Source organism: Chlorocebus sabaeus, chromosome 24, assembly GCF_047675955.1.
Source record: "Chlorocebus sabaeus isolate Y175 chromosome 24, mChlSab1.0.hap1, whole genome shotgun sequence".
In the NCBI taxonomy this organism is placed as follows: domain Eukaryota; kingdom Metazoa; phylum Chordata; class Mammalia; order Primates; family Cercopithecidae; genus Chlorocebus; species Chlorocebus sabaeus.
Window position 1 is genome coordinate 31,857,534 of NC_132927.1, and position 27,525 is coordinate 31,885,058.

General features: G+C 41.0%; 2 protein-coding genes across 8 annotated transcripts in view; both read right to left on the reverse strand.

Annotated features, from left to right (window-relative positions):
• The window catches only part of ATG14 (autophagy related 14), a 49,535-nt gene extending 43,396 nt beyond the window's left edge, over nucleotides 1-6,139 (reverse strand). Inside the window, exon 1 of the mRNA XM_073011001.1 lies at nucleotides 5,892-6,139. Within this exon, the coding sequence (XP_072867102.1) occupies nucleotides 5,892-6,112 (221 nt within the window). The 5' untranslated portion in view covers nucleotides 6,113-6,139. The remainder of the gene's footprint in view (nucleotides 1-5,891) is intronic.
• A 1,194-nt stretch (nucleotides 6,140-7,333) lies between these two features.
• TBPL2 (TATA-box binding protein like 2) overlaps nucleotides 7,334-27,525 on the reverse strand; it is a 44,074-nt gene continuing 23,882 nt past the window's right edge. For 6 of the 7 annotated variants that reach the window (XM_073011003.1, XM_073011006.1, XM_037984012.2 and 3 more), the window contains 4 exons: nucleotides 26,669-26,760; nucleotides 21,884-22,051; nucleotides 17,840-17,934; nucleotides 7,334-8,716 (listed from right to left, as the gene is read on the reverse strand). In XM_073011003.1, the coding sequence (XP_072867104.1) occupies nucleotides 8,640-8,716; nucleotides 17,840-17,934; nucleotides 21,884-22,051; nucleotides 26,669-26,760 (432 nt within the window). In that variant the 3' untranslated portion in view covers nucleotides 7,334-8,639. The remainder of the gene's footprint in view (nucleotides 8,717-17,839; nucleotides 17,935-21,883; nucleotides 22,052-26,668; nucleotides 26,761-27,525) is intronic. The other variant, XM_073011004.1, reaches the window with a different exon arrangement.

Genomic DNA, 27,525 nt, shown 5'->3' on the forward strand with positions numbered 1-27,525 from the left:
CAGCAGTACAGATTCAAAGAAGATTGTGTTGGAGGTACTGCCTAATATCATTCTGCTTCTTCATCCCTTAAGGAAGCATACAGTTTAAAGGGCAGGTGATAGGGAATGCACCTTCAGTTTACACTGAAGGCTGGGTCTCCCCTGGGGGTGGGAGTGGGGGGAGAAAAGGCAGATGAGAAAGTAGAGGAGGTACTGTTCAGGACTGGGGGCAAGGTGGGAGACGAGGAAAGGATGATGTGGTGAGGACACCAAAGTTGTAGGGAAGTCTTCCCACTGAACAACAACAAAAAAATAATAAGTTTAGGTATTTCTCAACTAATCTGTCTGCCAAACTCATATTGTCCCCAAACGTATATAAAGACACATGGTTCCCTCCTTAAGAGTCAAAGGAACTAATTAATGTGAGATCGATTTATTTCTTTAATACTTAATTTTCCTTGAGCTGCCAAACCACTAAAACCTAGATATTCAGCTAGTCTGTTAATGGAACCTTAAAAAAATACATTTACCTTTACAAGAACTTTGATACGCATGATCACATTCAAGATCCATGTATGCACAGCCGGTTTGGCTAATTTACTGAAAATCAGAGGTTAAACAAGGGTTTTAAAACTGTGCTGTAAGGTTCCATATTTTATTAACAAGTGGTTTTCTATAGTTAGTGAGAGGCTTATCATGGAGTTAAAAGGAAAAAGAGTCTAAAGGCAATCACAGAATACAAAATTTTCAAAAATAATGAAGATAGAATATCTCACAATCAACCTGTGGCCCACACAATTCAAGGCCTATTGACAGTCAGTAAAAATCCTTGAGAGCAGAGACCCGTCTTTCTCCTCTGTATTGCCAGAACATTTTGTGCACATAACAGTGCACAATGAGAGCTCATTAAAAAATATTTGGCTATTAGAACAACGGTCCTGGGTCTCAAGAGATTCTTTCACCCTACTAGATATTGGGCACAATTCTAGAAACAAAGAAAAACTAACAAACTATTCTTCTTAAAACACATAGTTTGGAAAAGAGAAAGATGGAGAGTTAGATGAAGCTGACCTAAGCAGACCACTGTGACAGTTTTGTTATCCCTGAACCCTAAAATTTCTTTTTTATTCTAAATTCTGAATGGTTCTGGTATTTGCTTTATATTTTTCTGCTTGGTCAGGAAAGGAAATCCACTACAACATATCTCTCTTCTGAAAATCTAATGCTCACATTTAGCCAAGAATTTTTGAGATTTTCTTTCTTTTCTTTCCTTTTTTTTTTTTTTTTTTTGAGATGGAGTCTTGCTCTGTCGCCCAGGCTGAAGTACAGTGGCATGATCTCGGCTCACTGCAGCCTCTGCCTCCCAGGTTCAAGCGATTCTCAGGCCTCAGCCTCCAGAGTAGCTGGGATTACAGGTCTGCACCACAACACCCAGCTAATTTTGGTTTTTGTTTTTGTCTTTTTGAGATGGAGTCTCACTCTGTCACCAGGCTGGAGTGCAGTGGCACGATTTTGGCTCACTGCAAACTCCACCTCCCGGGTTCAGGCGATTCTCCTGCCTCAGCCTCCTGAGTAGCTGAGACCACAGGCACGCATGCCACCACGCCCAGCTTATTTTTGTATTTTTAGTAGAGACAAGGTTTCACCATGTTGGCCAGGATGGTCTCGATCTCTTGACCTCATGATCTGCCCACCTCGGCCTCCCAAAGTGCTGGGATTATAGACGTGAGCCATTGCACTTGGTCTAATTTTTGTATTTTTAGTAGAGATAGGGTTTCACCATGTTGGCCAGGCTAGTCTCGCTCTCCTGATCTCAAGTGATCCGCCTGCCTTGGCTTCCCAAACTGCTGGGATTACAGGCATGAGCCACTGCACCCAACCCCTATGTTGAGTTTCAAAAGTTGTATTGCTTTTGACACTCCTTCAACAACACGCCTAAGTTCTGCTACCTGCTGCTGCTGGGCTGGTGATCTGAAAGAACAAGACCAGAATTCATGCCTTCATGAAACTACATTCCGGATGTGGCCATCTTTCTCAAATAAATAGTATTACACATCATGTGTGGTACCATGAAAGAAATAGGGTATTTTGACAGCAAATAATGAATGGGGGAAAAGATGGAGGTGGGAACCTATCTTAGTGAGGGAGGTCAGGAAAGGCCTCACCGAAGGAAGTGGACTTTAAGTTGAATGGTGAAAGACAAGGTATCAATCAGGAGGAAAAGTGTTCCAGGCAGAAGAAACGGCAAAGAAAAAGCCCCATTGGTGGAAGTTTCATGTGACTGAGGATTTGACAGAAGGCCTATAACTGTGGAGCAGTGAAAAAGAGGGAGCACAGGGATGAACTTATTTGAGTGCTTAATACATTCTAGGCATCATGCTAAACACTTTAAATGCATGCTCTTAGGTAATCACTACCAGAAACCTATGGAGTTAGATAACCTGCCATTTTCAAAATGAAATAAACATGAAGTTAAGAAACTTGCTCAGGACCAGGCATGGTGGCTCACGCCTGTAATCCCAGCACATGGGGAGGCCTGGGCTGGCGGATGGCTTGAGCTCCGGAGTCCAAGATCGGCCTGGGCAACATGGCAAAACCCTGTCTCCACAAAAAATACAAAAAAACTAGTTAGGCGTGTTGATGCATGCCTGTAGTCCCAGACACCAGGGAGGCTGAGACAGGAGAATCGCTTGAGCCCAGGGAAGTCAAAGCTGCAGTGAGCTGTGATCTTGCCACTGCACTGTCTGGGTGACAAGGTGAGACCCTGTCCCCTCCCCCGTCAAAAAAACTTCCTCAAACTACATAGCAGCCGCGTGCGGTGGCTCATATCTGTAATCCTAACACTTTGGGAGGCTGAGACAGGAGGATGGCTCAGCCCACAAGTTTGAGATCGGCCTGGACAACACAGGGAGACCTTGTCTTTACAAAAAATTTAAAAATTAGCCAGGTGTGGTGGTGCATGCCTGTAGTTCCACCTACTCAAAAGGTTAAGATGGGAGGATTGCTTGAGCCCAGGAGTTTGAGGCTGCAGCATGCCATGACTGTGCCAGTGCACTCCAGCCTGGGTGACAGAGCACGACCCTGTCTCAAAAAAAAAAAAAAAAAAAAAAAAAATCACATAGCAAGTGGTGGAGCTTGGACTCAATTCAAGGGAGCATGAGTCGAAAGCCCACATTTTAAACTCAACCTCAGAGTCTAAGTTACAGAGGCAAACAGTAGCCAAATCACAGGAGGCTTCATATGCCACAGTAAGGAGCTTGGATTTTATTTTAAATGCAATGGGAGCCAAGGAGAGGTTTAAGCAAAACAGTGACATTATCTTACTTACATTTCTATTGTGGCTTATTTACATTTCTATTGTGTTTGGAGACCAGAGGCAAGGTAGGGAGGAGTTGTCTGAGTAAAAGAAGGGAGATCACTAAGTAGTCAGGAGAGAAAAGATGGTGGTCTGAACTAAAAGTTAGATAGATTCAAGACATATTTTGACATCAAAATGAATTAGACTTGCTGATTATTTGGATGCAGAGAGTAAGAGAAAAAGAAAAGTCTAGCATAACTCCCAGGTTTCTGGCTTTAGTAACAAATAGATCATGATGAATAATACTGAAATGGTCTAGAAACTGAGTTTGGGAAAGAGTGATAGAGTCAGTTCAATCATTCCATAAATCTTTATTGAGCTTCTACTATGTGAGAATACAACAGCATATAAAAGAGAAAAACTCTTGCCCTCATAGAGTTTGTAACACTGGGGTGGGGGGCAGTTAGATAAATTAATATGCACAACCATCAGATGGTGATAAGTGTTATGGAAAAGAAAAGATAATAAAGCTGGTTAAATAGGCGAGAGGTTAGCATTTTAATAGAAGGATCAGAAAGATACTCTCTAAGGTATGAGCAGGCACCTTAAAAAAAAAAAAAAAAAAAAAAAAAAAAAAAAAAAAGAGGCAGCCCTGAAGATGTTTGACAGAGAAAGAGTTTCTGACTGTCTAAATACCATTGCAAAGGTCCTGAGGAAGGAGTGTTCTTGGTATGTCTGAGGACAGACAAGGAGGCCACAGTGGCACAGCAGATTAGTTAAGAGAGAAAATAATAGGAGATTAAATCAGAGGAACAGATAATATAGAACTTTGGTTAAGGACTCCAGCTTTTACTCTGGGTAAAATGAAAAACCACTGGAAGATTTGAACAGAAATGGAGGAGTAGCATAACGCTGGCTGCAACATGGAAATTGCATAAAAGGGGAGCAAGGATGGAAGCAGAGACATAAGAGGAAATAACCTTATGTCTCTGGTAGATTGGACCAGGTGATGGTGAAAGGGTCAGTTTTAAGATAAGTTGTGAAGAGTAGATGGGATTTGTTGATGGGACTAAATAGAGTCGGGTTAAGAGAGGAGTCAAGGAGAACTGAAAGGTTTTTTAGCCTGAACCAAACGAACAATGAGATTGACATTTATTGGGTTGGGATGAGCATGGGAAAACAGATTTATGATGGAAAATAAGGAGTTCAGTGTGCCATATTAAAATGAAGATATTACAAATCTAAATATTGATGTTGAATAGGCAGCTGTTTTCTGGACTTTAGAGAAGTCTAGGTTGGAGATGCAAGTCTGGCAGTCTTAAGCACATAGATGATATTTAAATTATGTGAATAGATATAGTAAAACGTGTAGACAGACAAGAAGGTCCAGAACTAAATCCTCAATTAAATCCATCAGTTAGACATTTCCACCTCATATCCAGTATTTTTATAACTGGTTTAATTTTTAAAGCTATCACTTTCTACATTAAGCAGTTTCTAAAGTCATCAAGAGCACCAATGAGACAGCAACAAACTAAAAAAGAGTTTGTCATTCAAATCTCCTCAAAAGAGAAAGAAACTCCATCCACGATCACAGAAATACTAAGAACTCAAAACATTCCCAAATATAGAGGATATAGTATCTAGTGGTTAAATGCGGGTACATAGGTCCAAGCTGTCTGAATTTTAATTCTTGTTCCTACACTTATTTGTGTGACCTAGGGCAAACCACTTACTGTGCAGCTTCCTAGTAAGTTGGGGATAAGTTATTGGGTTGTTGCTAATGAATTAATACCTGAATTTTTGTGCTCAGAATGCTAGCTATCTTACTATCATTGACACTAAGTTGTTGAAACAGAAGTTGAGAGTGGGAGACCCTGCAGCTAATCACGCTAATTTTTCAATTTTCTTAACCAAGAACTTGTAGCTCTCTGTTTAGATTTCGAAATGGAACCAAAACATGTTCCTAAAAGCAATTCTCTTAGCTAAAAGCATGCAGCTCTCAATCTGAATTTTAAAACAAGGCCAAAACACTTCCACAAATTCCTAAGAATCCAAAATAATCTTTAGAGGCAGGGAGGGGAAAAGGGAGTTAACAGCAAGCCCCAATTCACACATTAGAGTAAGTATGTCTGATAACAAAGTCCATCTGTGACAGACTACCAGGCCCAAATCCCTCTAGAGCAGTTATTTGATTCTCTTCTACTCTCTTCTCTAGAGAATGAGTATAAATGTGCTTTAAAAAACAGAAAGCCAAGCTTTTGAATGGGAGCACATACAGCAAAGAGCTGGGAATCCAAGTCAACGGCAGCTACAGGGGAAAACTTCTCCAGAGAGTCACCACTTACTCCTTTTTTCCCCAGTGGCCAAGAGCACCGTGGGGTCAAACTCCTCTTGGGTGGGTGATGGGGAAACGGCGACCTTCCCTCATCTGGCCCCTACGCTGTCCTCCGGTAGCAAAGCTCCAGTGCAGAGCAGTTAGCTACACTCCCTCTCTCTCCCTCCTCTCGCCGGGATCTCGTGCCCGGACGGGGAGCCCCAGGTTCCAGCCTTTGGCCGCCTGGCTGGAGGAGACACAGCAGAAGAAACAATAGGGCCGTGGCGGCCGCCGTACCTCTCCCTGTCGCGGCCGTCGAAGTAGACGAAATCGCCGCTCTGAACGCATTTGGCGCAGGTCAGCCGCCGGCGGGTAGTGTTGCACAGCGGACAGCGCTCCACAGCCACGTACAGCCCCTCTGCGTCGTCCACAGAGTCCACCAGGTCCCGGGCGAGCGGCCGGGGCCCGCACCCAGGAGCCTCCGGCGCCCGGGGTCCCTTCCCACTGGGAGACGCCATGATGGCCTGAGAGGAGAGCCAGTCACGTGGGATTTTGTTTTCAACCGGGTGCATTCTGGGCCAGGAGGAGGGGCCTGGGGGAGGCGGGCTGGGATCCCGGCGAGCCTTCCCGGCCCGGCGACCCCCCGGACCCTTCTCCCCCCTCGGGTGCCTGTCCCAGGCGCTGTTGTTTTTCCGGTCTGCTGAGGGGCAACAGGTCCCGAAGCAAGGGGAGAGTTATATTAGAGGGGCTAGTCTGCCAAACAAAATGTCATCATCTGCTGGCTCAGGCCAAGACTATGAGTTACAGCCTCAAACTTGTGCAGAAAATTGTAATACCATACCCTAAGGATTCTGGGTAAACGGAATGGGAGCGGAATAAGGGAATTTAACTTGCTGTGGCTGCTTTAAAATCTGGCTAAAACTACAGCAAAGAAAGTAGGGTGAAGGGGCTGGGTCTTGGAACTAGGTTGAATTTTGGCTCACTCACCTACTTAATAGCTGTGTGACTTGGGGCAAGTTCCTTAATCTTTGCGCCTGTTTTCTCGTGTTAAATGGAATTATAGTACCTATCTAATGCAGTGAGGATTAATATGGTTAATAGTATTATACTTTACCAATAATGAAAACAACCAAAGTGAACGTGCAAAATCAGAATTGTATCTTTCTGAAAAGTTAATCACGTGGCTAACGTACCTTCCCTATCCTGGGGCATGCTCTAAGAGAATTTGAACTAGGTAGATGGTTAGGACTTCCCTTCAAGTTTCTTTTGGGGGATAGGGGATATATAAGATGATGTGTTGGGAGGATCATATCAGAGTAATTAGTGTTTGAATATGCCTCTAAACTACAGAGAAAAGTGGGTTTATAGGTCAGATTAAATAGACCAGTGATTCTCAAGGATTTTACTCGGCTATCCACTGATAAACTGCCCTGAATTCTCTCTCTAGCCAGGATTCCTTTCTCAAGTTCCATACTCAAAGATCCAGAACTGCTTACTAGGTATCAAGTGACATTCCAGGACACCACAAACTCAGATTGTTGGAAACTGACCTCTACCTCCCTACAAACCTGTTTTCTTACTTTGGTGAAGGACGTAATCACTGATGATTTACAGCTAAGAGCCATGATTCATATCAGCCCGTCCCTCCCTGTTAATCTCCACATCACCGTCAAGTGCTGGGGATTCTACAAGCTAATTCGGTCTTGAATCTGAGCCCTTTGCCCCTCCGTCTTCTTAATCTTACCCAGTCTTTTTAAATACAAATCACGTAGGATTACAAAATCAAGCAAAAGCAAAAATTCTCTAATTTTCAGAATGGAGTTTACACTAAACTTGAATGGTTCCTGGAAACTTAAGATTTATTTTTAAGTGAGAAGTCTTTCTCTCTGATCATTTCAAACAAAAGGATTATTTTTTAAGGTCTCGGGCTTATGTTTAATTTGTATTCAGACAGGATCCTTCACAGTGCTTAGTACCTAATGATCAGGATCAACTGTTCAATATTTTAAAAGGCAAAAAATACACATTAATTCCTATCCTGGTAGATGATATCACAGTATCTAGCTTATGCAGTTATTTGAAACTCCTATATATGGCTATGTATTTTCAGAGAACGCGTATTAATGTATTACTTAACAGCAGAGTATTGAGGTTTTTGGATACAAAATGTAGTTTAAATATTTCAAGGGAGGGGGGCGCCACACTTCTCAATGAAGAGAAACATTCGTACAGTTCAGAATTTTTTTTGACACCTATTACGCCATGAACTCATAGGGAATAGGTTCCAGCAGCCCAGGCTCCTCTCCATTGGTTCTCACAAAGTTCTTCTCTGGGTGGAGCAGGCTGGCACTTCAGTTGAACTCAGACACCTCTCCCTTTGACGTCTTTTTCTGATCATTTACCTTCACGCGTTTCAGGAAACTTACTTGGCTCTTAGAGTGCTTCGTATGCTCAGTAGACACATTCATTCTCTTGGCAAAAATCTTGCCCTTGTTTACAACAATGCCAACAGCATGCTGGGTAACACTGTAGACTCTTCCAGCTTTGCTGTGGTAACATTTGCGAGGCACTCCTTTCTTGGAAAGCACCCATTCCCTTGATGTCTACATTATCACCTTTTTCGTAGATTCGCGTGTATGTGGCCAAAGGAACAATTCTATATTTTCTAAAAGGCCTAGAGAACATGTATCAGGTGCCTCAGCTCTTTCCCTTTGTGTTCGTTATTTATGGCAAATTACTGGAAGATGACTCTTCCAGCTAAAAGGAAACGCGTTGAGTCTTAATGATGCTACAATATCATTCTAGTGAGACCCTAAATCTCTCAAATTTTGAAACGTTTACTTGTTCAGTTTTTAAAATAACACAGAAGGAGTCATTTTGAATACCAATTTTTCTTCGTTTCTTAGATTTACTTACACAGAATCACCCTTTAATAAGTAATGTACTTGGAACATCTACAATTAAAGGTAGAAGAATCCAGCTGTTTCTGTGCTGGGCTTATGGACATATTCAGACCAGAATAATGTGAGATGTTGAATGATATGCTCAGGCTTTTTTAAAACCTTTTAGAATAGGATAGATGTTTTCAAATGCTTCATAGATCTCAGAGCGTTCTTTGGCACCTATAAAGAAATCCAGGTGTACATAATTTTTAATATAAAAAATACCAAAATTTAAACGCTAAAATTTCATTGTATTGTCTCCAATTACTTTTAATATGACATCTCTTTAGCTGTACCTGAGAATTGGCATTTATTTCAGGTAAATAATTTGGCAACTACAGCCATATTTCCAGAAGACACAAACCTTAGAGCAGAGTTTTCTAGAACTTCTCTGTGGGTGTCATCTTTGCTCACACAGTGCTCAGTGTGAAATGTGGAATGTTACCTCTACGTGTGCCATGAATATGGCCTCAGAGTAATTTCATCAGCACCTGCGGGCACTTAGCTACCAGCAAAAGGGACTTCCTTTGATTCACCTCCTCTCTAGTTAACATCTTGATTCCCTAATATTGACTAACAGATTGAGACAAATGAGCTTTAAATTTGTTTTACATTTTAGTTTTAAATTTTAAAAAGTTTTAAATTTTAAGTTTAAAAGGGTTTTAAATTTTAGTGCATGGGAAGGGATTATTAGAGGGGAAAATTGTACTACTGTCACTTGTAAAGTCTTAGGTTTCAAGAAATTGTAAATCATAACTGCTCTAGGAATTACAGGGATAAAAACATGCATCAGACAGTCTCCACTCTTGAGAAATATTAGTCAGTCCCTACTCATGTCTCACCACTACCAACCAAACACCACCACTACCTCCACCTTCCAAATTATGCAGGCACGTTGTGCTAAGGGTCGTGGACTGTTTATATGGAGCTTCAGCTAATCAGGACACTAATCAGCTAATCTGATATTTTGTGGGCTGGAGGCAAGGAAGGAAGAAAGGAGGATAATGAAAGGACTAACAACTGTTAGCATGAAGAGAAAGGGAAAATAGCTTTAGTTGATAAAGACTCTTAAGAACTATAAAGTACATTGCTGATAGGAACATAAAATGGATCAGCTACTGTGGAAAATAGTTCAGTGATTCTTTAAGTTAAATAATTACTACATGACCCAACAATTTCATGCCTTGGTAAATACTCCCCAAATTGAAAACAGGTACTCAAAAAAATACGCACTTTCATTGCAGCACCATTCACAATTGCCAAAAGGTGGAAACAGCTTAAATGCCCATCAACGGATGGATAACAATTTATAGTGTAGGTGGGGCATGGTGGCTCACACCTGTAATCCCATATCTTTGGGAGGCCCAGGCAGGTGGATCACCTGAGGTCAGGAGTTCAAGACCAGCCTGACCAAGATGGCGAAACCCTGTCTCTACTAAAAATACAAAAGAAAATTAGGCGTGGTGGCAGGTGTCTGTAATCCTAGCTATTTGGGAGGCTGAGGCAGGAGAATTGCTTGAACTTGGGAGGCAGGGGTTGCAGTGAGGAGAGCTCACGCCATTACACTCCAGCCTGGGTGACAGAGCAAGACTCTGTCTCAAAATGAAACAAAAATTTATAGTGTATATATACAATAGAATATTACTCAGCCATAAAAAGAAATGAAGTACACATGCTACAACATATAGCATGTTTCTTAGGCTCATCTAAGTGAAAAGCCAGACACAAAAAGACACATAAGATTCTATGTATAAGAAATATCCAGGGAGAGGGGAACGAGGGGAACGGTTTAATGATATCAGGTTTTATTTTGGAGCAATGGAAATGTTTTAGAACTAGGTAGAGCTGGTCGTATATTCACAATACACAACCAGCTACTAAATGCCACTGAACTGTTCACTTTAAAATGGTTAAATTTGTTATGTGCATTCACCTTAAAGATTAAATAATCAGGGATGAAGTCCTTATAAGCTTAATTTTTTTAGAAGTAAGGGCAGGCATGGTGGCTTATACCTGTAATCCCAGCACTTTGGGAGGCCAAGGTGGGAGGATCCCTTGAGCCCAGGAGTTTGAGACCAGCCCGGGTAACATAGGGAGACCCTGTCTCTATAAAAATAAAAAAGGAAAAAATAAAAAGAGAAAAAATAAAGAGAAGAAAAGGTAAGTTATTTATTCATTGCCAAAAAGTTTACTATCTGTAGGTCTTCACCTTCAAAGATTTCGGGTGGGGAGGAGAGTGAGTTACCGACACACATAAGAGCAACTGGACCTTTGGGGTAGAAAAAGTCACAAGTTTCAGCAGATTTTTAGTTCCAGCACTAAAATTTTGGTTTCTACAAAACCAGTCTCTTTAGAAACTAAACAGTGAGTTGGTGAAGAAGCAAGAACCTCTGCCTCTGGTTTGATGGACTTCTTGGGCTTCTAGCTACATTCATCTTGAACAACCTTGTTAGCAGACAGTGAAGCATAATAGGTACTGCAAACGCACACATGCCCCTCTCCCAGAATCCCCAAAACCAAGGTTCTTCTTTTCACATTTGAGGAACAGTGTGCAGGTCCAGTATTTTGGGATAGCCATGAACTTCACTTTTTTTCCATAACACTTTTATACTAAAAAATCATAACTAGGAAGTGGTATAGCTCAAGGGTAGAGCATCGGACTGCAGACCAAAAATCACAACTAAGAGTATTGCCTTCAAGCACAAGGAGTATACCATCCGGAGGCCCCTGGGGAGCACTCTTTCCCAAGAGGGAATGGACATTTGAGGGATCATTATATCATAGAGAAATGATTTTAGACATAAGAGGACTTTAGGGAAATTAGTACAATTTCTTCATTTCATAGAGGCATAAGAAACAGATGTCACCTGAATCATACAGCAGCAGCTGTGGGAAAAGAGCTCGCGTATCCAGTGTTCTTCCTTTACACCAAAAGTCAACAAATCAACATTGCCAGTATTTGTAACCAGGTGTTACAATGAGGGAATTTGGTCAATTTAGTCAAACCATTTCCTCACTAAAATATTGTCATCAAACGTTTAAGGGAACCTAAATTGCCTCCATAGTCCTATTAATAATCAATCAATAATCAAAACCCCTAATTTGTAGTACCAGGCTCCAATTAGATGACCCTTGCCTTTTTTTTAAAAAAAAAAAAAAAAAAAAAAAGAGTCTCACTGGGTCACCCCGGCTGGAGTGCTGTGGCGCCATCTCAGCTCACTGCAACCTCTGCCTCCTGGGTTTGGGTTCAAGTGATTCTCCTGCCTCAGCCTCCCAAGTAGCTGGGATTATAGGCACGCACCACGATGCTTGGCTAATTTTTTGTATTTTTTAGTAGAGACAGGGTCTCGCTATGTTGCCCAGGTTGGTCTCAAACTCTTGGACTCAAGTGATCTGCCTACCTTGGCCTCCCAAAGTGCTGGGATATGACCCTTGCTTTTTAAGCAAAACTTACCATTCCTTTTCTTTAGGCTGTAATGACTGGGGAATAAATACCATTCCTAACCTTGGTGAGTAAGGTGAAAATTGTGTGGCCTGATGCACTAGAGAAAGGACTGGCTTTGAGATCAAACAATATGGGCTTAAGTGCCAGCTCTACCACTAACTAGCTTTAAAATAACAGGAAAATAAAGTACTTAACCACTTTCAGTTTTCTTGTAAAATAAGGACAATAAACCTTCTTATAGAGTTGTGATAAAGAGTGTGTGAGCTAAGGTTTGTAGAAAGGGGCATTTTATAAAATCTAAGCCATTTTATTGCCCTAGAGGAATATACTTCTGGATTAGGGACTGGCATAGCTAGTCCAAGTATACATGGCTTATCATTTCATTCTGATAAGCCAGCAACATGTAGTTTCTTTATGTCTGTCTCCTTCAGAAGGGCTGGATTCCTGCCAGATGGGGAGTATGTTAGATTCACCTTTGTCCTCAGCCCCCAGCACATTACAAGTACTTGGTAGGCACCCAAAATTTATTAAATATCTGTAATTTGTCGATAAGGTTTGTAAGTTCATCCCTACCCCTTAGTCAGCTCCAAATATCAACCTCCAATACTATGTGGATTTTCCAGTTCTGTTCTTACATCAAGTCATAACTGCACATCTTATTTTCCCAAGTGATGCCACATCCGTGTGTATATAAGTCAAAGCCTTACAAGTTTGTAAAAATAGCATTGCACTGCTCAAGTTATTCATTTTATGACATATACCAACTTGCTATTAGTTGGGGGTTACTGTTAACAATTGGCAGGGACATCCTGTCGTGTCTCTGGCCCACTCACTAATAAGTCTTGGCATTTTTCTGCTGCCCTTTGATCGACTCATTTCCGAGAAGCACGGATGTTGAGCTGATTGAGGGTGACCCTCAGCAACAATGGCCCAACTTAGTTCTTTTTGCTAGAGGAAAATAAGTAAATAAGCATTTTCCTGAAGCCTCTTTATCTTCATATTCCTATCATCAGGGCAAGGCATCACAGCAAAATTCCAGTCTTTGTCAATGATAGAGAAAAAACCAGGAGAGTGGGTTTTCACTAAGATAATAGCTCAACAGTGCCAGGCACTGGTTTTCTGCTTCCTTACAACTCTTAGGAGATAGATTCTGTGGTCACCTGCATTTTGCATGTATGGAAACCAAGTTGGAGAACTTAAACTCACCAAGGCCATACAGTCAATAAACGGCAGATCATGATGAAAACTGGACAACTCTCCAGTCCATTCTTTTAGCCACCACACCTACTGACCCTCACTGCTAAGAGAATCTTAATCATTCTTTCAGCTGACAAGGAGAATTAAGAAGTTGCCCAAGAGACCACACAGGTGTTACTGTAGACTTGTAAATTGCTGTGGGACAGGGTGAGCCCAGTGGGCTCTGGAGCCAGGCTGCTCATATGCCTGTTGCCCTGCGGCACACACAGCTGCTTGACACTGTTAAGTGTACTAAGCCTTTCCATTTTACAGGTGAGGAAACTGAGGTATAAAGTACAACTCACAGTTAACTAGACCCCATGTGAAAGTCCTTATGTAGCAGTGTCTGTCATATGAGTGCCCAATGTGTTAGCTCTGATGATTATGCCTGATCTTAGAAGTGGAAGTTGACATATTTGCTGTTTGTTGTACCTTATTCCAGCAGAACCTAGCTATGCTATTAATTTTACTGTGGTTTGAGAAAAAAACATGGGTCCTAAATGTCATGCCAGCCACAGAAAACGAACACAGACCCAGGAGAACAGTGTAAGCAGGGCCCAGGTCCTGTTGCTTTCTGTTCAGGACCATGACAGTAGGACAGCAGGGCCTCTTTGTTTTCAGCTTACTTGACGATAATTAGGACATTCAGAAGTAACCTTGAACATGGTGGCTGTAGCTTTGGCAACTCTAAGACCATTTTATATGGATAAATTATTTTCAAAGACCTGCAAATGGCATGATACAAGGGTTTCAAATTGCCACCCATCTGTACTATGGGCATTGGCATTCTACAGTTCCTACCTAGGCAAGAGCTGGAATTCATTATTTTCTACAGTCAGACTCAAAGTTCATTTGTAATTGCAACACATTACCATTTTCTAGGCAAGTTATTTACCGTTACTGAGATACTGCTTTCAGAACATCTCTGTAGAGTATCCAGTTGTGCCATGCTGCACTAGGCCACACATGAGCCTCCTCAAGCTTCAGTTTAGGGAGAAGTCTGAAAGGAGACCACTTTGGTCCCTTTCCTGAGGTGTTTCCCTGAGATTAGGCCCTTAAGCTGTTAAGATTTTTTTTTTTTTTTTTTTTTTTTTGAGACAAACTCTTGCTCTGTCACCCAGGCTAGAGTGCAGTGGCACAATCTCGGTGCACTGCAACCTCGACCTCCCAGGGTCAAGCGATTCTCCTGCCTCAGCCTCCTGAGTAGCTGGCATTACAGGCATGCGCCACAATGCGTGGCTAATTTTTGTATTTTTATTAGGGACAGAGTCTCGCCATGTTGGCCAGGCTGGTCTCGAACTCAGCCTCCCAAAGTGCTGGGATTATAGGCATGAGCATGGCGCCTAGCCAGGCCCTTAAGTCTTTAATCCATTTGCAGGTGAAAAGAGTCTAGAGACACTGGATTAAGGAATAAGGAACATTTGTCTCTAAGGTTGAGGCAAAAATCACCTAAACCATGTAGCTTTGGCAAAATAGTTTAAGATGGTATAGCATAAACAGGTAAAACACCAACAGATAATTATTTATCATTCCAGTAGTAAGTCATGAATTAACTTTTACTTCACAATATAAGCAGAATTTGGATTTCAGTTAACATATTTAATCCCCTCCTCCAGAAGAGTCATGATCCACATCTTACAAGAATGAAGAAATTTAAATTTTCCTATTCTGTATACTTAGAAATGTTAAGGGAAGTGTACTGTATAGTCTTTAGTATTTAGTAACCATCCTTTACTTCTGTGATTTGAAACTTCTGGCAAATGTGTCCATGAAAGCTTTTTAAAAGAGATTTGGGGTAAGTGGGAAATCTGATGTGAATTAAGAGCATTTAAAGAAATCTATAATAGGAACTTTGCCTGTACTTGGCAATTTTCACTTTTAATAAGATTTATTTGTAATGATACATGGCATTTATGAAAGTTTCCTTCCAAAGGACTTTAAAGTGTTTGCTTAAGTGGGGTATGTATTTGCCTCTGATATCTATACTATTCAATTTTGTTGGCAGGCTTTTCTCACTTCCTCTCGGACATATAGAGGTAAACTTTATGTCAGTCACTAGAGGGTCTTAATTACTCCAGACTCTAAATTAGTGGCATCTGAGGAATTGTAGTTTTACTGCATTCAAAAGGCTCTTGGATTTCAAACAAGCTTTCCCCACTTTATTTTTAATTTTTAATTAATTACTTATTTTATTATTATTATTATTTTTTTGAAATGAAGTCTCGCTCTGTCACCCAGGCTGGAGTGCAGTGGTGCAATCTTGGCTCACTGCAGCCTCTGCCAGCCGGGTTCAAGTGATTCTCCTGCCTCAGCCTCCCAAGTAGCTGGGGTCACAGGTGCCTGCCGTCATGCCCAGCTAATTTTTGTATTTTTAGTAGAGATGGGGTTTCATGATGTTGGCCAGGCTGGTCGTGAATTCCTGGCCTCATGTGATCTGCTTGCCTCAACTTCCCAAAGTGCTGGGATTACAGGCATGAGCCACTATACCCAGCAACTTTCCCCTCTTTGAAGACACATTAATTATTTCTTAGAGAAAAGCAAACTACAAAACTCAGAGTTACACTTAAAATAGACATGTCATTCTGCTGGATGCTGAGTTATGACTTAATCAACTTTTCTGAATTCAGGTAATATAAAAGTCTCAATTTTTTTAGATGAGACAAGATTTTATAAAATTCTAATTTGGAGGAATATATAAGAGAAGCTAAGAAATATAAAAATTAAAGTAATGAGGGGAAATTGGCCCTATTAGACATACCATGAGTATTAAAGCTACAATAAGATCAAGGCAATAGGATTATAATGGGATAATCCTAGAGCAAAGGCAGAGCCGAAGAACAACTGCATATGTAAAATAAAGGTCAAAAGGAGTCATCCAAAATTAATGAGAAGAATATGTAGTGTTAAGTTGGTTGGCTAGCTATTTGGGACTGGGGCATGGAGATCAGTTTGGCTCAGGCCACATAAACTTGACATTCATTATGGTAGAGGAGAGTAAAATGTATAAAAAGACAAAACTAGACAAACTAGCAACTTTCTGTAGGCTGGGTGCAGTGGCTCATACCTGTAGTCCCAGCACTTTGGGAGGCCGAGGCAGGCAGATCACTTGGGGCCAAGAGTTTGAGACCAACTTGGCCAACATGGCAAAATCCCATCTCTACTAAAAATACAAAGCATTAGCCGGGCATGGTGGCACAGGCCTGTAGTCTCAGCTACTCGGGAGGCTAAGGCAGGAGAATTGCTTGAACCCAGGAGGTGGAGGTTGCAGTGAGTCAAGATCACGCCACTGTAGTCCAGCCTAGGCAACAGAGTGAGACTCTGTCTCAAAAACGAAAACATATATATCAGTTGCTATATATATATAGCAACCTTCTGTAGAATGACATAGAAAGGAGTCTCAACCATTCCCTCAAGTAGTTTTTAAAAGTGCTGTTTATGTAAAAATTATTAAAAATAAGCCAACTGGAAAAGTAACAAATATAGCAAAGAGTAATTTATCTTTAATAGTATTATAGTAAACTCATAAATCCTGAGAAAATGAATACAAACTAAGTAGACCAAAGGATAAGTTATGTACATATTATTTACAAGAGACAAAATGCTATTTATTGGATATCTTGAAAAGTGGTCGATTTCTGTCTCTGATTACCAGTGGGGTTAAAGCAGTGAGATAATCTTGACGTATACAGTTAAAGTTTTCTTTGGTACCATTTTGTTTGGAATGCTGCTGAGCATTTGGTAAAAGATATTTAGATACATTGCATGTAAGACCATGTGATACAGAACTATGTCGTATATCCCTTTAAAACAATTGGGTGATTTGTTCTAAGAACAAAATGGACATAGCCTTAAACTAAAGTCCCATTTCTGAGTGTCCACACTAATAACATAATTGTCTACAGGTAAAAACAGCCAAATGTCTGCCCTTCATAAGTAGCACACAAAGAAGGAACATTTACCTAGCTAACAATAGGACAGTACATTTGATTCAACAACATGTTAGAACGGGTTCAGGAAAGGTAGGTCTGCTGGCCAAAGCCATCCTGCTGCCTGATTTTGTTAGCCTGTGAGCTACGAATGGTTTATTATCTTTCTCAGCAGTTGGGGAAAAAATGTTGCATGACACACACAAATTATGTGATATGAAATTCACAATTCAGAGCCCATTCCTTTATATAATGTAACCTTCAGAGCTGCTTTCACACTACAATGGCAGTGCTCAGTAATTGTGACAGACTCTGTGGCCTACAAAGCCTAAAATATTTAGTATTTGGCCCATTCCAGAAAAGAGTTTTTGACCCCTGTGTTAGGACCTTGTGTGGCCATTAAAAGCCTTTATGAAGAGTTTGTAACAGTAAGCTTAAGCCATATATGTTATCACGGATAGTTTTTGTTTAAACTCAGGATGTAAAGATGAAATACTTATAAAATGACATAAAAACATGAAAATATTATTGTTTTCGGTATTGGGACCTATGTTATTCCTTCCTTATTTTTCATTCCAGGTATTCTGTATTAATAAGAATTACTTTACCATGGTGAACAAAGGTATTTAAAAGAATAAGCAAAGCACATGCATAGTGATTACATTTTATGAGTCAGAAAATAATCTTGGTACTTACCTGTCAACACAACTTTTCCAGATACAAAGATAAGCAACACAATTCGTGGTTTTACCATTCTATAAATAAGACCAGGAAACAGTTCAGGCTCGTAACTGTTAAGATGTAAAAGGAAAATGTTAAAAATAGCACGATTCAGCTCCTTTCCCATAACATGTAAGGCCCAGTATATTAAAGTACATATTAAAGCAGTTGTAAATAAGTTAACTATTGTATCAAAAACCTTTTAACTATCTTGATGAAAAGAGTCTTGAGTGTCCTAGGCAATAGCTTATGGAAGTTAGGAACGTCATTAATTTTTGGTCATAACACTTTTTCAAGTGCAAGCCATCCTGGATGGTTATTAAAAATCAAGGTAACTTAGGGCATCTGATTTAGTGTATTTAAGATCTTGTTGGTTAAACATCCTCTATCTTTTCAAAAAAGTCTGTTAATAAGAATACATAATCGTGTTTTTCTGGATTTCCAAATTCTCCAGTCATAAACACATTTTGTATGCTTTTATAAACTGCTGAAGTTAACATTTTCAGCAGATAGAACCTAAAAATATTTCTAGGCTTCTGCTATTTGTATTTGAAGAGGTGCTATATAAATAAAGAAAATCCAATTATCCCAAGTTTTTAAAATTCAGGATTTGTTGCCATAAATAGTAACTCATATTTACTAGTAAATGTAAGCTGGCTTCTCTGTGGAGCAAAGGATGATAGCACTTAAGAGCTGCTTCTCCACACTCCAGCCTGGAGAGGAGGGCAGATTCCTAGAAAGTCTCGAGGAACCTACCAAAAATAAGTCAGGAGGTGAGAGGAGGTGAATAAAACTATTCTCAAAGCAGTGGCCAATGAACAAGAAATATAAGAACAAAAGACATCCAAGCAATGGAACACTAGCATCTTTGCACTTAAAGGGTGAATCCAGACTGCATGGAAAAGCTCCATTCAGTTCAGCAGTGAACAAACCCCAAAACAAGAGCAGATGTGGAATCTCTTACTGGCTCCAGAAAGGCCATCTTGAAGTGAGGCTTGCCCATCTCAAGTACAGGAGGTCACTGTGGGTGGAACTGTCTTCCTCGAACATCACTCTGTCTTACTGCAGGGAGCCCGTCAAGACTTTCTCCCACTAACCACTTCCCGACACTGGGGAGACCGTGATACTAGAGGGAGCCCCGAAAACCCCTCCAGGCCTATGAGATCCAGGCCAAGAAAATGAAGGCTGCAGACACAAAAGGAAGGTTTCCCTTTGATCTTCCAGCTGAATTTTAAGACTCAGAAAAAACAAAAATTTTGCTATGTAAATGATATTGAACTGCGTTTGGCTTTTAGAACCATGGTTTTAAGATTACTAGTATAATGAGCTCCCAGTTAGGAACATACTTCATTTTATTTATTCTCTGCCTCATTCCAAAAGAAGGCTGAGGCAGAGAAAGAGAGTGGTTTTAGTTAGGGATGAAGAACATTTCACAAAGATTCAGAATATTGAACACCTGCCAATTTCTTGGCCAACCCAACTTTGACCCATCCTTCAAGTCTCACTTTAAATGTTACTTCCCCAAGAAGGTCTTCCTTGATCTCTACCCACCCCCGAATACATTAAAGACCCTGCTTTATAGTCTCATAGTCCCCAAAGGGCCTTACTTTCACAGTCATCATGTTTCATTACTGTCATTGACTTGTCCATCTTCTCTTTTAGACAGTGATCTCTATGTGGGCAAGGGACTATAGCTATATCGCTTGCCATTATCACCCTAGCATCTGCTACTTGGTAGTCACCTACATCTTATTCATCATTGACTTGTCCATCTTTTCTTTTCTTTTAGACAGTGATCTCTATGTGGGCAAGGGACTATAGCTATATCGCTTGCCATTATCACCCTAGCATCTGCTACTTGGTAGTCACCTACATCTTATTCATCATTGACTTGTCCATCTTTTCTTTTCTTTTAGACAGTGATCTCTATGTGGGCAAGGGACTATAGCTATATCGCTTGCCATTATCACCCTAGCATCTGCTACTTGGTAGTCACCTACATCTTATTCATCATTGACTTGTCCATCTTTTCTTTTCTTTTAGACAGTGATCTCTATGTGGGCAAGGGACTATAGCTATATTGCTTGCCATTATCATCCTAGCATCTGCTACATGGTAGTCACCTAGATCTTATTCATATAGCAAGTATTTATCATCAGGATACCTTTGAAATGAAAATTAAAGAGGGGGCTGGGTGCGGTGCTCACGCCTGTAATCTTAGCACTTTGGGAAGTCAAGGTGGGTGGATTGCCTGAGGTCAGGAGTTCGCGACCAGCCTGGCCAACATGATAAAACCTCATCTCTACTAAAAATACAAAAATTAGCCGGATGTGGTGGTGGGCACCTATAATACCAGCTACTCAGGAGGCTGAGGTAGGAGAATCACTTGAACCCCGGTGGGGTGGAGGTTGCAGTGTGCTGAAATCATGCCACTTCACTCCAGCCTGGGCAAAAGAGCGAAACTCCACCTCAAAAAAAAAAAAAAAAAAAAAAAAAAAAAAAAAGGAAAAATTCTCATTGACAACTGTGGAAATGATTATGACATAGAAAGACTGCCAGAGAAAGTGCCCAGTAACAAAAGGAGATACTTGTATTATTAAATATTCACATACAAATTTGCAGAACCTGTGGAACTGAATGACCTTAGGGGTTTAACACATGGCAAATTTGGCCTGATAATTACAACTGATTATGTGCCATGGTTCCCCACAGAGCTACAGACAATTAGAGAGGCCTCATGTTAAAAATTCAAACCTGCTAAGAGGTGTTTTTTTGTTCTTTTTTTTGAGATGGAGTCTCGCTCTGTCACCCAGGCTGGAGTGCAGTGGCGCGATCTCGTCTCACTGCAAGCTCCGCCTCCCGGGTTTACGCCATTCTCCTGCCTCAGCCTCCCGAGTAGCTGGGACTACAGGCGCCCGCCACCGCGCCCGGCTCGTTTTTTGTCTTTTTTTAGTAGAGACGGGGTTTCACCATGTTAGCCAGGGTGGTCTCGATCTCCTGACCTCGTGATCCACCCGTCTCGGCCTCCCAAAGTGCTGGGATTACAGGCTTGAGCCACCGCGCCCGGCCCCTATCTATTCTGTTAACAGGATAGTTACATTCGATGGCCGAGAGGGTAAGACGTTGGAATGAAAGAACTTCAGTTCCAGCTTGGCCAAGAGAATTTAAGAGCATCTGTGATTCTAACCCAGGTCAAGTGCCCTAGCCCAGGTGTATATCTTGGTGAGTCAAGGGATTTGGTGTTGATGAGTTACCCTCCGTCCTTGCTCTCTGAGGGCCTGGGCTGGATGGGAGAGCCACCAAAACAGCTGGGGACAGGGGAGGAGCACTAGCTGTTGAGACGGGAAGTTTGAAGTCAGGAAGGCTAGAGATATTCTCTAGGGAGAGGAATATACTACAGACAATGTTGTGATGGGGGCTGCAGCTACACACACACACTCAAATAGGGGAAAGCTAGTTAGGATTGCTTTCATAGACTGTGCTACCGCCATTCTTTTTTCATCTTCTCTCCAATCCATTCTCCCCTCACCAGCTGTCAGCCCCTTCCTACTGCCCTAGTCCTTTTCACATGCCTTATCTTGCCAGCGCCATTGCCAAGCTACATGTGTGCTTATTTTCTACGTGTGTGCTTATAATCTGTAGATCAGTGGATCACAACATGTGGGCCTCTGACCAGCAGCACTGGCATCACCTTTGAGCTTTTTAGAAGCACAAATTCTAGCAAAATCTCCGATGAAGAAGCCCAGTCAGAGATGTGTGCTTTAGTAAGCTAAGTGATTGCTAAGCAATTTAAACTTAAATTTAAGTTTAATAACCATGATTTCAAAAGACTAGGCACATGTAGTAACCTATGAGGACTCAGGCATACATAGCATCTTAATCTTTTCACTATTGTGCCCCCCACCTTTTTTTTTTTTTTTTTAAATCACAGTTTCTCTAAAAGATACATTATATAAGCAACCCATAATGTAACTTATATATCTTGGTAAATTCAAAGTTCAAGCTATATAACCATCATACCTACTGAACTGCTGATGGGTTAACACCAAACCTTCCAGCCTGATGGGAAATCTCACATCACAGCTTCCAACCATGTTCTGAATTTTAAAATCGAGGAATCTGGCAGGGAACCCAAGCTTCTGCACCACACGAGCATATTTTCTCGCTGCAAGTCGAGACTGCTCTTCACTGGGGAGGGGCAAATATGTTTAAAGATGTCTTAATCACTACATCCTCCAAACTACTGGTGTTGTATTGGATTGTTACCGTTTGTACCATGTTCATCTTTCAATGTATACTATGAAGCTGCAGGCTTTGTGAGGAGGACTTACTTCCCATACTTTGGTCCCTAGCACCTTATAAAAGATCTTGTACAGTTGTACAGCTATTGAACACAATCAAATTTTTGTCTTCATTTGTCACCTTTCATATATGAGGTACTTTTACTTTTACTTGGGTGCTATTTGCTGAAACTATTCCAAAGATTCGCAAAGTGTGTCCCCAGACCAGCAGCTTCACCTGGGAACGTGTTAGAAATGCAAAGTCCCAGGTCCCACCTCAGACATGCAGAAACTCTGGGGGTGGGGCCAAGCAATCCGTCTTTTAACAAGCCCTCTAGGTAACTGTGCTGCTCACTACAGTTTGGGAACCATTTATCCAGTCTCAAAGTATGTCCCATTTAGAAGAGAACAATGGCTGGGCGCAATGGCTCACGCCTGTAATCCCAATACTTTGGGAGGCCTAGGCGGGCGGATCACCTGAGGTCAGGAGTTCGAGACCAGCCTGGCCAACATGATGAAACCCTGTCTCTACCAAAAATACAAAAAAATTAGCTGGACGTGGTGCCAGGCACCTGTAATCCCAGCTACTCAGGAGGCTGAGGCAGGAGAATCACGTGAACTTGTGAGGCAGAGGTTGCAGTGAGCCGAGATCGCGCCATTGCACTCCTGCCTGGGCAACAAGAGTGAAACTCCCTCTCAAAAAAAAAAAAAAAAAAAAAAAAAAACAGAACAGCAAGAAAAATAAGGACACGTGCATACAAAAAAAAAAAAAAAAATCACATATAAAGAGGTAAGGTATGTGCTGATTGAGTGGCACAGACAAGATATCAGTTCTTGAGTCTTTACTGGACACATGGTCCAAAACAACCACATGAAAATACCTCAAAACCCGCCTTGTTTTGCTTGGCTTTCTCGCCCAATCTTCAATTCAATTCATACTCAACACAAGAAAGACAGGAATTTGTCCTACTCTGTGGCTGTGTCCTTTAAGTGTCTGTCCTGCTGCACCCCTAAATTCATAGCAGAGCCTGTGGGGTCCTCAGAGGTGAGGCTTCATTGCTCCTTAGGTATTTTTCAACTGTTACAAAACAAAACTAGGTAGCAACACCTGGTGGGTGAATCAGGTGAATTCCACCCCCATGGGTTTGGCCCCATTTTTAGGCCGTAAATCAGAAACACCTGAAAGAAAAGCCAGTTGGAACTTGTTTGCCTGGACCAAAGCAAGCGTTTGATTCTCTTATCCAGATCCTTCACCAACACTGCCCCCTCTTGGCTGTTCATCACTTCATATATGTGTCACCTCATTTAATGTTGATAATGTTGATTCTCCTCACCCACCTTTCTTTTTTTTTTTTTTTTTTAAAGAGACTGGGTTTTTGCTCTGTTACCCAGGCTGCAGTGCAGTGGCACGATCACAGCTCACTGCAGTCTTGAACTTCTGGGCTCAAGTGATCCTCCTGCCTCAGCCTCCTAAGTAGCCTGCAGGGGCATGCACCACCACACCTGCCTAACTTTTTATAGAGACAGGGTCTTGCTGTCTTGCTCAGGCTGGGCTCAAACTCCAGGGCTCAAGTGACCCTCCCCACCTCAGCCTCCCAAAGTACTGAGGTTACAGGTGTGAGCCACTGCACATGGCCCTCTGTTGATCTGGTATCTAGTCACTAGATTGACTACTGCTGCACAGCACTGCCCTTGGCTCTCTTCATCCACTTCTCACTCCTGAAATGTCCTTAGCAAGGCCATGTCCCCAGGTTAGCAGTGAAATAAACTGTTTCCATTTTGAACTACACTTTGCCTAACTGATCTATTACATTTTCCATAATGTAAATAAGTTCAAATTTCAAGTTTGCATAGTCCTGTAGTTTCTTGGGATATCAGCTGTGATATTCTAAGGACACAGAAGTTTCTATTGAAACCACTAATAGTTGAAAGTCTGCATACATGTTCGTTGTACAAACATTAGAAAGTAGTTTAAAAATCTTAAAATCTCACCCATAGCGGTGTTAACTCCCTAAATTTGATCTTCTGCACTTTTCCTATGCAAACACAGGTATCTCTCCTACTCTTGCTATTACAACTAAAGAGAATAGGTTTGGATAAAATGCGGAGATAATACTGGCACCTCTTATTAACCAAATTCTCACAATTCACTATCCAAAACTTCAAAACCAAATGTATTTGGATAACAAGTATCTCTTATTATCTGAACTCCTTATCCAAACTTTCACAATCAGATTTTAGGAACCAAATAAATTCAGATGAGAAAAGACACTCATGAATGTGTGTAATATGTGTAACATGAGCATATTTTACAATGAAAGTTGGATAACAAACACCATTTAGTTTCTTACTTCTCCCTCTGCAATCCAGCTTAATACAATGTGACCATCCTTTCAGCTCAGTATGTGTGCGTATATGGCTAATATAATTTTACTTTATGACTTCAAATTGAAAGCCTATTATTAATTAGGTTTTCCCTGTTTTAATGCTGAAATGAACATTGTTACAGACATTTTGCACAACTGTCCAATAATCAGTTTAAAATGGAGATTCCTGGGATCAACATAAGAGAAAGTCCAGAAATGTACTCAGACACATGTGAAGAACTTAATATGTAAAAACAGGTAGGGGGAAATGTGGCAACAATGGATTCTTCAGTAAATGTATCTGAGTACCGAATGATCATTTGGGAAAAATAGTTATCTTACGTTGAAATAAAATTCTAGATCTGCTCTGTCCAATTAATATAAATTAAATTCAGTCCCTCAGTTATATTAGCTGTATTTCAAGCACTCAATAGCCACACATGACTAGTGGCTACATCATTGCATTAAACAGTGCAGATATAGAACACTTCCATCTAGAGAAAGCTCTAGGTGAATCAAAATACCAGCTATCCTTTTCCTATCACAAAGCAGGACCTGAAAAAGACCAGAAAGATATATGAAAGTCAATATTTGTATAATATTGTACACAAATGCCTTAAGGGCAAAGCCAAATGTAGAAAACAAAGAAAAAAATGGGATAAAATGAGTATACCCTTCAAAATTTATGTTTTTTTTAAAAAAAACCCACCATAGGCCAGATGTAGTAGCTCATGTCGCCTATAATCCCAGCACTTTGGGATACTTGAGCCCAGGAGTTCGAGACCAGCCTGGGCAATATGGTGAAACCTCCATCTCTAAAAAAAAATTAGCCAGGCCTGGTGGTGCATGCCTGTGGTCCCAGCTACTGGAGAGGCCAAGCTGGAAGGATGGCTTCAACCTGGGAGGTGGAGGTTGCAGTGAGCCCAGATCATGCCACTGCACTCCATCCTGAACAACAGATTGAGACCCTGTCTCAGAAAAACAAACAAACAAACAAAAAAACCCACCATAAAACACCATAAACAGTAATCTAAGAAAAAATATTTGCAGTATAAAGTGGTGAAAACAGTTAAACACAAAAACAAAAGATAAATCTCTCCATAGATAATTGAGCAAACAGCAATTTCTGTGCTTCCAAAAAGTTATTTAATCTCACTAGTAAATCAAAGAAATGTAAAACAACATAACTTTTTGCCAATCGATTTAGCAAATATGAAAAGAATATCGACACCCAGTGTTCATAGGATAAAATGAACACTTAGTACATTTCTAGAGCTAGAAATTGGCACAACCTTTCAGGAGGACAGTTTGTTTCTCATCTTTTAACACCTACAGGGGAGAACAGGCTCTCCCACTACAGAGTCATGGTGAAAGAATACCCATCAACGCAGGGCTTCCTCTGGGTGAGATCCAGGAGAGATGAGATTTTTAAGGGATGCCTCCTGAGCTAATGCAAGCTAATGGTCAAGGAATGTCTAATTTAGCTCCTTTACAAAGTTCTATCCATTTATCTGCAGTGAGGAAAATCCACAGTAACTACTTGCCTAGGCTTATAACACACTTTATCATTACTGTAACTTTAAAAAAATTACCTTAGAAACAAGTGGTAACAGTTAAGTCCCCTCGGTTTAATAGGGGAAACTGTAAAATGGGGCTATATCAGTATTTTATTACTATTTTTTTAATAGAGACAGGGTCTTGCTCTGTAACTCAGACTGGAGTGCAGTGATATGATTATAGCTCATTGCGGCCTCAAACTCCTGGGTTCAAGTGATCCTCCCACCTCAGCTTCCCAAGAAGCTAGGACTCCAGGCATGCACCACCACATCCAGCTATTTTTTAGCTTTCTTTTCTTTTCTTAAACAGAGATGGAGTCTCACTATGTTGCCTAGGCTGGTCTCAAACTCCTGGGCTCAAGCAATCCTCCTGCTTAGGCCTCCCAAAGTGCTGGGATTACAGATGTGAGCCACCATGCCTGGCCCAAGTCAGTATTATAAGACTGTTTTTAACCCAAAATGAGGTATTTCATTGAATAAAGTCTTCAGCAAAGAAGGGCATTTTGCTCCTACTATGTGCTTTAGCACATTAATTCTATGCTTCCTTGTTTCACATACTAAAAACTGTTTCTCTGGAAAGGGTGGAGGGATGATTCCTCTTACCTTTTGGCTCCCGTGCAAACCATCTTCCCAGAGCTAAATATAAGGGCTGTTGTCCTGGGCTCTCGGATCCTCATTATGACAGCAGCAAACCTCTATACCCAGAAACCAAAAGAGAATTAGCCTCTGCTAGGAGATAACATTATTCCAATTGAAAAGCTGAGCTGCATACGATAATCTCAAAGAAACAGATTGGAAGGGAAAACTAAATGTCTGAGTCTTTTCTCCCTACATTAAGGTTAACAAAAATAATGATGATTCTAAAATGTACTTATTAACAGGTAAAAATAATATCAGTAACTGTTAAATTTGAATGCCTGTTATGTTTCAGTTCCTGTTTATCCTCATGATAGGATGAACCTGTGTTCATTATCACCCTCATTTAGTGCTCAGGGAAAACAAGGAGCTATTTAACCTCCGATGTTACACAGGAAATGGTAAAGTTAAGATTCAAAACCCAAACTGATCAGATTCCCTACTTTTTACTTTGATACACTTCTTTTCTTTTGAAGAATCTTTGGGAAAAAAATAAGAAGTATGTTAAAGGCTCACCAAGACTTTACAATGTACAGAAAAGCAACCAAAATGCAGAAGAGTCTATATGACAACCATGCTAAAGATGAATGACAGAAAGTTGATGTCAAGTTCTTGCCTCTTATAGTTCTCAAAGTGTCATCCAAGACCAGTAGCATCAGCAAGCCCTGGAGGTGAGGCTGACACACATTAGGGTAGGGAACCTCTGGCCTGCCACATTGACATGTCATCAAATGGCCTGCTCCTACACAGTCTCTTCACCCCAACTCCTCTCCCCAGTTAAGCTAGGAAGGGAAGTGGGGTGGGTACCAGCTTAAGGGCCAAGT